This window comes from Brugia malayi (genome assembly GCF_000002995.4).
Source record: "Brugia malayi strain FR3 genome assembly, contig: Bm_v4_ChrX_scaffold_001, whole genome shotgun sequence".
Classification (NCBI taxonomy): domain Eukaryota; kingdom Metazoa; phylum Nematoda; class Chromadorea; order Rhabditida; family Onchocercidae; genus Brugia; species Brugia malayi.
Window position 1 is genome coordinate 15,794,057 of NW_025062479.1, and position 16,470 is coordinate 15,810,526.

General features: G+C 24.0%; 1 protein-coding gene across 2 annotated transcripts; it reads right to left on the minus strand.

Moving 5' to 3' along the window:
• Positions 1 to 461: 461 nt before the first annotated feature.
• Positions 462 to 11,564, minus strand: Bma-twk-16 (Uncharacterized protein; the record flags this gene model as incomplete). 2 transcript variants are annotated; one of them, XM_043075006.1, is made up of 14 exons in its annotated part: positions 462 to 697; positions 965 to 1,070; positions 1,238 to 1,318; positions 1,859 to 1,925; positions 3,279 to 3,379; positions 3,486 to 3,591; positions 3,955 to 4,030; positions 7,768 to 7,835; positions 8,281 to 8,357; positions 8,634 to 8,810; positions 9,370 to 9,512; positions 10,514 to 10,652; positions 11,240 to 11,413; positions 11,562 to 11,564. In XM_043075006.1, the coding sequence occupies 14 exons, from the start codon at positions 11,562 to 11,564 to the stop codon at positions 462 to 464; spliced, it is 1,554 nt and encodes a 517-aa protein (XP_042930940.1). The 2 variants fall into 2 exon arrangements, with proteins under 2 accessions (XP_042930940.1, XP_042930941.1); XM_043075007.1 differs by lacking the exons at positions 10,514 to 10,652; positions 11,240 to 11,413; positions 11,562 to 11,564 and having other exon boundaries at positions 3,486 to 3,597; positions 3,940 to 4,030; positions 9,370 to 9,432.
• Positions 11,565 to 16,470: the final 4,906 nt, after the last annotated feature.

Sequence of the window (16,470 nt, forward strand, 5' to 3'; positions counted from 1 at the left end):
ATCATTTTTAGCATTTTATATTAAAATTTAAATTATGTACATATACATTAAATTTTAAATTATATACACGCATACATGTATATTATAAATAATAATTTTATATTGCAAATTAGTTGTAATTTTTAAAGGATGAAAAATATTTCAGAAATATTTCAATTAGTAGGGTTTTAAATTATAGAAAGAAATATTTGCTGAAATGAAAAAATCTTTTCTTTTTTGCACTTTGCAATTTAAATTTTGGTTAATGTTTTATAAATTTTACTTAATTTAATGTAAACAAAATCAATTTTCCTTATCCTTTTTTAAACTGTCTTAATTATAACATTCCCTAGTCTTTCAAATTAATATTATTAATTATTAACTATAATTACTAATTATTATTTATTTATTTGCTTCTATTACTATTATTAAGCAAGCAAACACTCACTTATCACTTGAATTATTGTTAATATAATCAGTAATCAATTTTTTTTGTTTTCTAAATTACTCCTTGAACGAGAGTTTTCTCGAGAATTAAATGATTGCAATTTTTTAGATGATAATTGTGTTGCAGCAGTACTACCATGTTGTAATGAAGTTTTGCGTCGACGATCTGTTATTAAATTTTCAATTCGTTTCCATTCCTTTTCATATACTTTATGAAGATTTTGAGGATCACGCGCATGCAATTTCTTCCTTTCTTTAAATTTTCGCAACACTAAATTTTATTGTTAATAATTAGTAAAAATTAAAAAGCAAACTAAAAGTAATCATAAAATTATTAAATCAATTAATTATTAAATAATATATTCAAAAATTTTAATATAAGTCACATAAACTTTAACATTAAACTATTTACAAAATTTAGATTTAAAAAAAACAAAAAAAAGTACACACAAAGTGTTTTATAATAAAAATATTCCAAAAATAAAATTTTGTTCATTTCTGTTTCTGTTTTTTTCATTAATTAATTAAAGTCACAAACTTTTAATTTCTTTCGTAGTTGCTTTACTATCTTTAATAGAATTTACAGTTTCCACTACTGCCACATACTTCGATGGTTCATTTATTATTTCAAGTAGTGCCATTGTCTGTTTAATACAAATAATTATAAATGCAAAAGAAAGTTATTTTCAAAAAAAAAAAAACTAAAGAAAGAAAGAAAATAGTAATAATATAAGATTAAATTTATGGAAGACTGCCAATGATAAAGTAGTAAAATTGATAAAATTCATAAATAAATATCAATTTTTCATACTTCAATTTGCACAAAATTAGTCGCTTCGCTAATTTCATCGTATTGAATGATTTCAGTTGCAACTGTTTTTTCATCATTTTGCTGCAATAATGCAAATAATATATTTTGTTTTCTTCTTATTTTCCAAAAAAATTTTTTAAGGACTTATTATTAAAAATATAATTATTCAAAAAAAAAAATTTATCTGTCTTGATATCAAAACCTTTTTATTAATCATGAAGTTATCATTCACTCACTGATAACTAAAAAATTGTAAATAATTGTTAATTATGAATTCCCATCATAACTCAAACGAGACTAATAGCAATTAAAATTTCATTAATTAATGGATGAATAGGAATTTGATTTGAAAATTGATTTTTGCATCACTAAATAAATATGGTTTTCAAATTTAAAATTTTATGTATTTTTAATATTTCATCCTGATTTTTTATTATATTTAATAATTATAATATTTTTTTCGGAGCCATAAAACTTAATAGAATGTATATTAACTAGTTATGACTACTAATTCAATTTCTGCGTCAAATCTTAACTAATAAAAATGTAAGAAGTTGTAAAAAAAAAAAAAAAAAAAAAAAAAAACATTCGAAGTGAAAGCTTTCAAGTTGTAATTATTACACTGTCAAATGCTTGAACTTCTGATGATATCGTCGAGATCGTATCTTCCATAGCAAAAAATTGATTCCTAATAAATAAATATTAAATAATTATTTGTAATCAATTAATAATCATAAAGTAAATGATTTAATTTCACAATTGCACATTTAGATTTTATAACTTTATACAAAAAAAGAAATCTATGTATCCATTCGCTGCGATTATATATGAATTTTTCGAGATAGTTAATCAATATTTCAGTAAATAAAATTCTTCCTAACAAACCTTTGTAAAACTACAAAACTCATATTAATTCTATTTTCTTTTTTTTTTTTTTTTTTTTTTGAGGAAAAGATTATAATAAAATAACAACTGTAAGAAAATATTAAAATGCAATTTTTTTTCCTTCCAATAAGTTTTTTTTTATTACATCAAATACTTTATCATACGAAAAGAAATTTTTTTTAAGAATTATTTACAATTTAAAATAAAAAGAAAGGAAAAAAGAGAAAAAAATGGGATATTTGACATTTACTATTGCTATTGGTTAAGCAGAAATGTTTCATTTTTCTATCAAAAAAAAAGAGAGAAAAATGTCGCTTCATAAATTTTACAGTAATATTTATTTATTTTAAAAAAAAGACATTGCAAGGGAATGATTATCATTGATAAATATATCAATATTTACTAGTTTTGTCATTTTTTTAAAATTAAATTTTTTTGCTTTTTTTGAATTTTTCAAATTAATTTAAAAGCAAAAATCATTTGTTTGCAAGATAACATAATGTGATGAATTTTTATTAGAGTTGTTGTATGTAATAAAAATATGTGTAAAGTGTAAAAACTTTTTTCATGTTGAAAAAAAAAAAAAAAAAAAAACAGCAAAAAGGAAATTTTTTCCTATAATGGCAATTAATGAAGAAAATTTTTGTTAATCCTAATTCTAACAAATAATGTTGTATTTTAAAATAGTGGAGTGATACTTAATAAAACAAACTTAATGATTAAATAATAATTAACAAGGTAATTAAACTAATTTGGCATCCATTTTAATCGAATTTTATTTTTGCATAATTTATTTTCTTACTTAAGAAACTGTCCTAATTTAATACAATTGTTTTATTGTAAAATTGTCATTCAAAATTGTTTGCAAGATAACATAATGTGATGAATTTTTTTTTTTTTTTTTGAAAAATTTTTCAATTATAATTACAATTTCACTTACTTTTTTGATTATATGCATTGCATGAAAGTAAATTGAAGTTAATGATGATAATTTAACACTTTATGTTGGTAAGCATCATTTTAAACTTACTTAATAGTCTTACTTAAACTTTACATTTATGCCAGTATTATGCCAATATTGCTAGCTACGCTAAATTGTTTTACTCTATGCATTGAAGCATAAAATGTATTTTAAATATGCAATGAAACAAAATACATTTTAAAAAGTTCTTTTATTGATGACGGTGATTTGATCGTCGTTGATGATGGTGACAGTGGATTTTCTTCATCAATGAATGGAGATGGTAGTTTACCTTCCTATAAATTATTGGAACACATTTAAATATATAATAATCTTTTTTGAAAAAGAAAAATATGAATTTTCCTCTTATCAAAAAGAGAAAACTGTTAAAGTTTAACTAACATTCTGTGCAATCGTTTCCTGGATAAGATTATCTAAATCAATTTCATCAATAACTGACGGTTCTATACCACATTTGCTACCAACTGCATGCAATACTTCTTGTACCCTCAAACTTTAAATTATTTGATTACCCTCAAAATTTTAATTACTTGATCAATTGGAATTATTCATCATCATAAAATTTACATATATGAGTAATATCACAAACAAATAACTCCTGGCTGGAATTATAATCGGGTGTAGAAATTATAATTGTATTTGTGCCATAAACAGTTTGCTTCTAATTATCGAAAAAATAAAACAATATGGAAATGAATAAATTAGATAATAATGATATTTTTATTAAATGTAAGATTTTTTATGCTATAAAATATACCAATAAATTTGCCTTTTTTTTCACCTTTTCTTCTATTATAATAGGAAAAAAAAATAGAGGATCTTTTACAAAACGGACGTTTTACTACCGAACCAAATTTTTGTTGCTGCAACATTTTTAATCCTTTGGCCAAAATATTGCAATTTTCTGGCATATTTTGCACCATCATCTGAATGAATCGAACAAACACATTAGTTTTACTAAAATTTCATTAAAATTCTATTGTGGCTAAAAAATAAAACTAGTAGCCAAAAAAAGGAGAAAAACACAAACATTAATCAAAACTTTTAGTTTTTTATCCACTTTTTTTTTTTTTTGTTTTTAAAAAATCATTAATTTTTACGCTATGCCGAAATAATTTTGTAATAAATCCACAAAATATTCATTAGAAAATATAAAACTATTTCAGATTTATATCTCAAATGAGAAATCATTTATTCAACATTTATCATTCAATTGTAGCAAAGCTGTTATGATTGTTTAGAATGTTACAATTTGTTAACAGCGAATATATATGTGCCATTGTTTAATATCTTATCAGTTGCTTACAGTTTTATTGCTAATATCTTTCAGTCTGACAGCTAAACATATTATAATTCGATTGTACAAAGATTAATATAAGCTATTTGCTCAATTAATTTTCTTTGTTATAAAATTCTAATTACAATATTGAAATATAGTAGGGGCAAAGATTATCCAAGAGCAATAATGTAGAGCAAAGATCCTTCAAAAGTGATAGCTCTCTTTACTCACTCTAATATGCACCTTGTTATAAGCCATTGTTTACTATTCCTGAAGTTAAGCATCAATATATTTAATTCATTTTCAAAACAATGGTGAAATGAATAAACAATAACAACTATAAATCAAAATAGAATTAGTGAACATTTAGTGAAAAATGATGACTACTTGGCATAATTAAATATTCATTTTGTTCAAATGTTTCTTATTACTGTAGCAATATGATATTGTACGATATAGACAATAGAGCTATTGTCAACGTTAATGAATTATGACAAACAATAAGCTCATACTGATAAGATGTAAAAGAAGCTCATATAGCGTGCTCAGACATTAACTGTTAATTTTATAATTAAAATATTAAAATAGCTAAATGGAATAATGCTTCTTTTACATCTTATCAATTGTCATTATTATTAATTGCAATGATATGATACCAACCAAACAAACCGCTCCATTACTTTTTATTTAAAAAATTCAAATTTATCTAAAAGACCATGTCTTCTCATGTTCAAGGAAGTTACACGACATTGTGAAGTTACTAGTTATTCAGAGCAATATTTATGATTTATTTACCAACAGAAAGACAGCCTAAAAACAAAATCAAAAATCGCTGAAATTCCAGCTTGATATTCAAACTAAACTTGAAGTGTCGAAAAAACCAAATTATAATGCGTGGAAATAAAATTATATTAAATTCAAAGAATTATAAATTGTCTCATTTATACATTCCTTAGACACATATTTCAATCTCACATTGAAAACATTTATCCAACATTCATTTTTTAATTATAACTGAGCTTATTTGCATTATTACAGTTTGTTAACAAAAAATATATGTTGGAATTTGTCTCCAGTTAAATCGTTTACAATTATTGGCTCTTATTTAGTTGACCTCATTTGTTGTTGTTTGTCGGTTCCTTACTAACTGTAAATTATATTTAAATTTGACAGGGCTAACAGTAACAGTTCATCATTTAGTTGAACCCTTTGCAGTTTGTTAAGTCATTACTCACATCTCATTGTTGATATTATAAATTAATGCTTATTATATAAAGAGTTACACCCTTTGTCTGCATGAGGTTTTCCGGATAACAATCTTTTCTGGATTTACTGTTTCCTGAAACTTTCTAATATTGTGCAATAACTTCGACCAACAATAATCTTTATATCAATTGCTTTTTCTACAAAACATTCCTTATTCGGCTCTATAATTTAGACTATTTTCACGCCATGCAAATCAACCATACCGATCTGTGCCCTACAACACATCAAAAATAGCCTCTGTAAATTCCTTTTTTTTTTAACAAAAGTACCAACAATTAGTTGATTGAAAACAACTTGGAGGAACTGTCGTCAAAGAAGAACTGTTTGCTCCCTTAGCCATTCTGTTTTGTCTTAAAAGCAGTAGCAGTGACTTTAAGGCATCAAGAATAACTGATGAAACTACCTAGCACAGAAGATTCAGTAACTACAGTGAAAATAGGAGAGCAAAAGCCATGTCTGAAAACCTTTACTCAGCTGAAATGACCTTTTCCATTCCCACAAATAAAACCATCATTTTAAATGATGATCTGAGTACTTTCAATCTCTAACCCAATGCTAGTCGTAGAGTTCAAATTTAACACATCATTCAACAATTAATTAAAAGCGAACTGATCGTAGCCCAAAATTGTTTAAGAAACTATCAAACTTATGCAGCGGATGAAATATAGTAAAGACCTAATAAAAAGGTCTAATATTCTAAGCTAAATTCAAGAAATTATTACAAGTTACTGGGAACATCACAAGCTTCTATCTTTGTGAAATTAATACAAGAAGAAAAAAGAAAATTCCGACTGATCAAACTACCAAAGTATTGTTTTTCTGCCTATTGTCGATAAAATTCCTTTAAGAATACTTCAAATATATTAATACCCAGTATCGCAAAAACATTTCTATCTGAAAGTTGAAATGATTTCAAAGCTATTTACAAGCTATCACACACACACACACACACGCACACACACAGCATTCTTAGACAAACTCTTAAAAATATGAGAAAAAATATTATGTTACATTTGTTTGACCTCATATTTTGAGAAAGTTTCTCAAAATGATCATCAGGTTTGCATCAGAAGCAGCTTGGTCAATTGAAATACAGCAGTACACACTTTGAGTCCTTCTTAATAATCAGTGTTTGTATCACCGATTCTGTTCACAATTTCCTTTAGTACGATATTTCAGAGGGTATCGACGAGTGGTGAAGATGGAGACCTATTTAATTTCAGGCCATTGAAAGTTGACAGCAAAACTCTGAAGCATTTTACGCAAGAATTTTTTTTTTTTTTTTTTTTTTTTTTTTGCTTTGAACCGTTTTTGTTGTCCATACAGAAGCATTTCTGCAACTCCTGCTTTGCAGAAGCTTCAGAGCTTTCTAAATTGAAAGTTAGTTTGACGAAGACTGAAGTCATTTACTATTCTCTATCACAAATAAATTATCATTCTGTATATAGGCTCAATCTAAGTATTATGTCAGTGGGCATCAAACCTGACAACAAGATAGACATCAACAAATTAGCAAAGGATTCAGTAGGCTAAAAAAAAAAACTATGAACAGTAAACACCTGAAGAAAAGTACTAAGAGTGACGTCTAAATGGCCACTGTGCTTTTTATTCTTCTCTATGAATCTAAATCATGGGTCACCTAATTGTTACCACTCAATTATCCTCCATATTATCCCAAGCATCCACTGGATTGATCACCTAATCAATGCTTTCAAAGTATTGAGGATATATTACTAAGAAAACAGCTACATTTGAAAAATTATCACAATCTCTCTAATATTGTGCTCTATGGTCAGTTGGCCACCAGATTGCTGAAACCGAAGTATCACAGAGAAAAACTGCAAAAACTCTCTAAAGTAATCTTTTAGACTAGGACACAGACCACTAATCAAAAAAATGGCCAAGGACCATTTTTACTTTACCATCATCTTTGAGACTCACATAGATGTTTCGGGAAATATTTTTTTTTTTTTTTGCAATTTTTGCAATACTTAAAAATCTCGCAGTGCACTTTTCAATCACTCACGTTTATGCAGCAAACATATAATAGATCATTTCATAAACTTTCGTTCACAAAATCAAACGATGCTGTTATCATTTTATTTAAATAAAACTAACCAATTGCAATAGTTGCTAGAGCAAGTCCAACGCACACGTATACAAATGTTATTGGTAAAAGTGCAATTCTGAAAAATAAATTTTGAATTTTTTTGATTTAAAAAAAAATATAACTTAGTCAAATATTTAGTTAAATATAAAAATAATTTTAGGAATAATTTCCCAAATTATATAAAAATGCTGCCTAGAAATATTTTTGCCACCCTTTTTTCCTGTCAATTTTAATCATATGTGTTAACATTTTCAAAAATTTTAAACAAAAAAAAGTCATGTTCCTTCTACGACAGTTATGATTAACTTTATTATTCAATCCTTCATTCTTCTTTATTTTTCATAATGCACTGAAAATAACAGGAAAAAAATTCATGATTTAATAAATAATAATATCACCCGATATTTCTTCGCGAGCAATCATCTAATACAAATGCAATCAATGTTGGCTTTGAAACTAATAAAGTTGATTTCAAACTTATATTTGCACAGTTTTTTTGCATCTTTTATAAAATGGCTTACCTTTCAGGTATAAGTTGACCGAAATCAATTGCTGCTAAGCAAAGAAAATTATAATATAAACCGTTGATAAAATCAATCTAAAAAGGGAGAGGAGAAATGAATAATTTTGTCAAATGGATGTTATCAGTTCCATCTTAAATTTCTTTTTAATAAGAATTAAATACCTGAAGAAATTATAGCTATCAGTTTCATACTTCATTACTTTTTCTAATAGTTTTACAAGCAAGTCAGTTATTTACATAATTGAGATTATCCAATATTTTTAAAATCAGTGAGACGATAATTCATTTTCATATTAAGCTTTCATTTTTAAAATAATAATCAAAACTCTAGCAAACAAAACTTAATATAACCTTGCCATTTAAAAGAGGTAATAACAAGCCACCGAATAATACATAAGTTAAAAAGGAGCCGATAATTATAATTGTCACATAACCGGACGATGTTTCTTCGTTTTTTTCTTTTTCTCGTTCTTTATCATTTTCCAAGTTTACTTCACTATCCCAATTTCGTACTTGAAAAGTTTCCAACTTAAATAATTTATTGTTTTCTTTCTTTTTCTCTAATTTTGAAATAAATTTTTAAAATATCGGAGTTGTTTTTTTTTTTTTTTTTTTTCATATTAATAAAAAACATCGGTTGAATTTAATTGTTCACATCAACAAAAAATTATTTCAGTTATTCTTATCATAACTTTTTTTTGAGCAATATCTGCTGTTAATTGTTCCTTTATAGGTTGTATTTTTTAAAAATTTTGACGTCTATTTTTTATAATACATCACCAAGTAAAAATTCTTCATAACTAGATCTTTTAGAAAATTTAGCCTGAACTCTTGATGTTATCAGTGGAGAAGTGAATCAGAGAGATATTTTCTGTTCAATGATACAAAAATAATTTCATATCTGTAGGAACACCATAACTGGAAGGATTCTGTAGAGCAACATGATTATTATGATTGAAAGGATTCTGTAGGACATAATGACAACTGTTAAAGATTCTGATGCATAATATATACTCTGCTGCTAAAGAATTCTGATATATATATACTCTTGCAATTTAAATTAGAAATTATAACAAGTACAAATAACCTTTCGTCGCCAGCTTGCAATAAGAGTATTTAAATGGCGACCCGAAACTGCAATTGCAATCATTGTAACTGGTATACCAAGTACACCGTAAATTATGGAAAATAATCGACCAGCTACTGTTGAGGGTGCGACATGATTATAACCTGCAAAATGTTTGTCATTTATTTTTGAAATTTTTGAGATAAACTATTTTTTAATTACTTCGAAAAAAATTTTCCCTAAAAAATTGGACAGCATTCATAAGATGTCTGCTAGAAGTAAGGAAGAAAGAGATTAAAGAGAAAAACAATCAAGAATGATAGATCAAAAGAAGGTAGAAATGAGATGACTTATTTGTATTTGTAAATGCTTAGTTATCAAGTTTGTTTAATGTTTTCGAGACATATATTAAAAATTTTTTACTTGAGCTAAATTTTAGAATCATAAAATGTTGTATTTGTATTGTACCATTTTACAAATAAGCAAAATTTAAAACTGCTGTTTAACTCCCGGGAGTTTTGTAAAATTTTCAACCTTCAAATTTTAGTAGAAAGCTTACAAGCCATTTGGAAAATATATGCTATTAGTTTAATAAATCATTTAATTGCAAAATTCAAATTTCATTTATTTGCAGTCCTTTTGATGAATTAAGTTCAAAATTACGACTATGGAATTCAAAACTTCATAATAGATAAATAAATACTTTTTATCTCTTCTTCTAAAGTTTGTTGTTTAACTTTTTTAATTTTCATTTCGAAAAAAATTTTTCAACTATTTTACAAGACATAATATAAATCGTTAAATTTTAACATTTCTGTTTTCTTCCCCTGTTTATTGGAATAATTTCCAGAAAAATTTAAAATAAAGAAGTCAGCAAATATTTGAAAAAAAAAAAAAAAAAAAAAAAGAAATTAGAAGGGTACAATAACAAAGGATGAATTTAAATTAAATTAAAACATCTTCCGGATAAATTTATATCAATAAAGAATTTTCATTTTCTTTTTGAAATAATACCTAAAAGTAATAGTAGCAATGTTTGATGTAAAGAATATATAAAAAATAAAACTTATAAAAAAATGAAGTGAAAAATTTAATAGCTTATGTTTAATTTACTCTTCCTTGATGAGAAATAAATTTAAAAAGTAAAATCAGGCAGATCGACAACCCAATGTTGTGATGATGCCAAATCCGTAGAGAGTTGATGTAATGTAATTCCATTCTTTCGTCTTATCAATATCAGCTTTCCAGCAATGTTCAAGATGTTTCACTGTTTCATCCGAATAATTTTTTAGTTTCCGTAAAATCTAAAAATGACAAATATGATTGAAAAAATACCAATTTTCTTACCTATTTATTCTTTTCATTAAGAAAAAAATTTTATCTTTTAGTGAAATGATTAATTTCTTATACAAAATGATTAACATTCATTTAACATTCATAATTTATTTATTAGTATAATGATTTAATTAAAATATTTGAACTTTCTTGCAAAAAGAAATCATTACATTTAAAGAGGTAATTTTTTGTAACATGAAAAATTTTTGGTAGAATAAAGAAGTATAAGAAATTTTCACTGTTATTTTTCCACTTAAAAAAAATAATTATAGAAAAATTAATTAATATATAATATAACTCATTGAATTATTAACATTTATTAGATATTTCATCGTTTTTACTTTACAGCTATATATAACATATATATTATGCAATTTAATTATTACTCTATATTTTTAGTAGCAAACCAATTAGAGTACCAAAAAGCTAATTATAATGTTAATTAATTATTTATTTAATTATTTATCATGTAATACAACTTATTTAATATTTCACAGTACCATAGTTAATCCATTTTTTTATAAATAATTAAAAGTATGATAAGATATAAACTTGCTTTTACAATGCATAAATTTTTTTTATCAATTTGTTCATTCCAATGGGATTTTGATGCTTCATATTCCAATTCATAAAAAATGAGACCACCGCCAAGCGCATATGTTATTACATATAGCAACAACCAACAGTGCACCGAAACGCAGCGAAAATGCTTCAAATGTGATGATAAGCTCTGTTAAAGTAATAAATATCAAATAAAGTATATAAGTGAAATGAAATAAAGGTTATAAACAGTAATAACACTAGAATTAAAAATTTTTTTATCTAAAGGAATGAAATTAAAATTTATTAGATATGTCTGTTTAATCTGAAAAATGAACCATTTCGATTAGAATTTGTTAAGTATTTCCAATAAATCTAATTATATTCGAGTTTCCTAGTTTAAACATAGCTGATAGTTTGATAATAATGATTAATAAATTACTATAAATTAATTTCCAACTATTTAATCAGCTCAAAAACTTATTTAAACCTACCAATAATTTTTATATGATTTATAAAAAAAAAAATCACTTTTCAGTTTCACGTAATTGCTTGCATTTTTTTTTTTCGAAATAATTGATAAAGATATGTTAGATTCAGGAATTCAAGATTTCAGCAGTAATGAAGTGTTAACTAAACATTTCAAAGAAAAAAAAATATATGAAGTTTCTATAAAATGAAAATTATACGATTTTATATTTTATAACTATTCCAAAATCATACCAATAATATTTAAGACGACTGGTAGACTTAATTAAATCTTTAACAAAATACGCGTATGATAGATGATTATTGAATTTGCTAATCAAAACACCATATCTCGTCTCAACAATTTCAAAAACGATTTCAAATTGTTCCATTCTCAACTGATATTTCATTTTCCTTATCACAGTTAAATATCGCCCATCTTATTTTCCTGCCATTCCTCTTTTTTTAAATAGTATAAAGTAATAATACAATAAGCAATTATGTTTTGCAATTAATTTTCTTTAGTAACTTTTTTACTGATTTTTTTTTATTAGTTCACTTAAAAAATGTATGAGAAATAGCTAAATAATGTGAACATACGTGAGAGTTCAAAAATCGATTGAAAAAAGGAAGTAAATATTGTAACATACTGATAAGACTATTCCAATAATAACATTTTTTTTTTTGATAGATCTGAAAACAAAATAAAATATAAATGACGAATGACGAATAAATCTATGAATTCAAAATTTAACCTTAAATATTATATCGGTGAAATTTGTCAACAAAAAAAAAAAAAATCTTGAAACAACAAAAAAATGTCAAAAAAAAAAAATTACCGTAAATTTACATAATGACAGCATACGTTAAAGTTTGATATTAATACTACATATTGTTTGTAATTTGTACTTTCTTAACCTAACATTTTAATCATTAGTGTCCTTTAATTAGTTTAATTTTAATTAATTACAACCATTTACTTTTTTTTTAATAATTCGTGTGTCAAACATATTTGCTTTCCTTCTTTTCCTTTATGAAAAATTATAACTTTTGATGAAGTTATAAAATAATTTTAAATCATAATTAGCAAACAATATTTAATTGGTGATATGTTTTTATACAATTATATGTTCGTATGTTTTTTTATAAATATTAAATATGCAATTTGCTCACCATTTATTCCATAATTTATTTGTGTAAAATGAATTAGAAATTTTTAATAAATTTTTAAACAATACTCTTTCCTGTTGTTGTTAAATAACAAGAAAAATAAATTTCAAAAAATTTTTTCCAGTTTCATTGTATTCATATTTTTCATGCTAAAATTCTTTATACCTATTCATTGTCTTTTTTTTTATGTAATAAATGTATAAATGATATTAAACAAAAAAAGCGAATTATTCTATCCTATTATTTATTCATTTTCTGAATTCATCTAATTAATTTTTCTTATTTAATTACATTTTCATCTTCTTAGTAAGTTAATATTTTTTTAAAAAAAAAAAATACAAATTTGTCACTCATCTTCATTTGTATTTAATATTATACAAATAATTTCTAATTTCTTCTCAGTTAGGATTTTTTTTTAATTAAGAAAAAAGAGAGAAAGAAAATGAAAAAAAAAAGATTAAGAATTATTCAAAACAATGAATACAAGGCTTTACATATTTCTTGGCTAGCATTTTATGATACATTAAGCCTTCAGCCTTAATGTATCATATAAATCATAGAATGAGTACGATGTTTTCATATTTATCAAAATTCCAGAAATTTCAGAAAAAATTTGTTGCATATTAGACGTAGTTGTTATGAAAATTTCCTCCCTAAAAAGATATAAATATTATTAATTTACTATCATATAAAACAAACATTTATCATTGATAAATACCTGTCATTATTTATCTTTTAGCCATAATAAATGAAGTCTGAATGATTAGTGTTTAGAGTGTATTTTAATGACAAATTGATTACCAATGAAAATCTTAGGCTATTTTCGGGATTTCATGAAATTTGATTTAAAAAGTGCTGCTGGCAGAAGAAAAAAAAAAAAGAAAAAAAAAAAACAGGGAAAATAATAATGGAAAAGATCATGAGTTTATTTGCCACATAAGAAATTACGTAGCGTCAAAATTTATATTTTATTAAGATTTGAAAAATATATTTTATCTTTCGACAACATAACCACCTTATTTATTTATTTTCTTACTTTCTTACTATTTTTAAACTATCAACGAAAAGAAAAGAATAACGAAAATTATAATAAAGCTAAAGTAGCTGTACTATACTATAATAAACTAAATAGCAATAGTGAATGAAATAATATTATTAACAACAATGATAACAACAACAATGATAGATGCATATAATAAACGATTAAAAAAAAAAAAATTATCGGGTAGTGATAGGATGTAAAATTATCTCAGCCAATTTTAAGTAAAAATATCTAAGAGCTCTATTGAATTTATTATTGCTAATTATCTTTTATAATTAGAAAGAAATGAAATTATAATATTATGTGGCAATAATGCGAAATTAACTTGATAAGTTGTTTATTTTTATCATAAATGATAGTTATTGATAAATGAGTTTTGCTAATATATCAGTGATATATTAACAAAATTATTTATTTTTTTTTATCTTTTTCTATTTTAATTATGCTTTTCATATAAATATTTCAATCACTCAGATTAGAATAGAATTTCTTGGAAATTGGATATTTTATAACATTATTATGTAATTCATTATAATAGATTTCGATCAATTAATTTGTTTTCAAATAACTAATTGTGTTAAAATTATGCTAGAATGTTTAAAAGAATGAAATGTTGTCACTTAATTAATCGATTGATTGGTTTAAAGGTAAATTAAATCTATCATTTATCATACAGAAATATAAATTAGCAATTAAAGAAATATTTTTCAGTTTCTTTTCTTTCAATTCCGATTTTTGTTTCCGAACGTTTAGAGTGGAATAAAGGTAAAACAAATTTATTCACTCCAAATATTTCCCAGCTTTGTAGCTAATAAATCAGCTTACGACATATATTGTAACATGTTGTAATCATTAATGAAATTTTTACAGAAAAAGAAATTAGCAAAATTAACCAAAAAATAATAATAATAATTGATTTAAGCATCCAAATATATTTTCTACAGCATTCAAAATAAACGATAAAAGTATGTAACGGTTTCAAATTGTTTTATTTTAAGGAAATAAAAATTTGATGAATATTAGCATAGCTAATTAATTAATAAAATATCTTGAAAAATAAGAAACATTATCAATATTACAAACAAATTTTTGTTTTAATATGAAATAATTCATATATTATAATGCATGTATTATTGATTCGACGATAAAATTTATAATAATAATAATAATGTAGTAAGTAATTATTAACTGCGCAAATTTGATAAATAATTTATATATGAAAAAAAGTGAAATTTAAAACTAAAATTTTATTTTTAATTCAATAGTAGGGTTAATAACTATAATATTTTAGCATGTAATTATTAATTGCACAAATTTGCATATTTAATTTATATATGGGAAAAAAATTTTTTTGTTACATCAATTCAATCGCTACAATTGTTATTTCTATTTATTGATTCATAAAAACATTTGAAGAGTAGTGGTTGTTGTCAAATGTCAGAAAATGAAGCAAATAGTAATGGAAATGTCATTGGTCAGGATAGAATGGAAAATATGTTTACAAGTAAGTAGGTGTATACTCTTTTTTTTTTTTTTTTTTTGCTTAAATTCCATTGATTTTTACACGATAAAATTCCCATTGGAGGATTTTCGATGCCTTCTTCACATTTTTTTTTTTCTGATTATTTTATGTATTAAATAATAAATCATTTCATTTTTCTTTTGAAGAGTGTTATTTTTTTAAAAAACAAGAAAAGTAAATATAAGATGACAAGAAGAAATATTTGATTCAATTATTTATGATTAACATTTTTTTGAATTTTAACTTGGTTTTTTTTTTTTTTTTTTTTTTTTTTTTGTTGATATTACTGGAAAATATTGGTTTCATAATTTTGATGATATTGTGATAAGAGCAAAATTATAGGTGGTAATAATAATGATATTTAATTAGTAGAAAATTTCGTTTTTATAGTATAAGAAATACAATAAAGGATGAATAATGTTATAATAGAATTGAAGAAATTATTTTGGAATAATATTGACATAATGTAATTAGTTGAAATTAATAAAAGATTGATTAGCAGGAGAAAATTTTCAAATATTTCTCTTCAAATATATATAAGGATCATCTACACTTGTTATACATTTTCAAGAATCTGTTCGCGTTGACATACCAAAGAGAGCTATCAATTATATTGTTTTGATTTCGAGTAATACTTAAATTTTACCTCATTTTTTACACATACTATCAACTTTTGTTTGTCACGTTTAGTGTTAATTTTCTCTTATAGCACAATATTATTGTTTTTGTTGTTGCTTTTTTCTTTTTCTTCTTTTTTTAAGAAAATTTAAAATAATAATGTCTTTTAAAACATCAAAAATATCACTCGAATTCTTTAGTTTTTTCTTCTTTCCGTCTATGACTTTCTCATGCGTTAAATTGAGAAAATTAGAAAAAAATCACCATTGGTATAACTAATTAGAAATGTTTCAAATAATGATCTGAAATAAGGAACACGTTGACATATAAATATATGATTTTTAAAATTCTAACATATTAATGCAAATATTTAATTTCATAACTTTTCCGCAAAAATATAACTTCGTTTTTTTCTTGGCGACCTAAA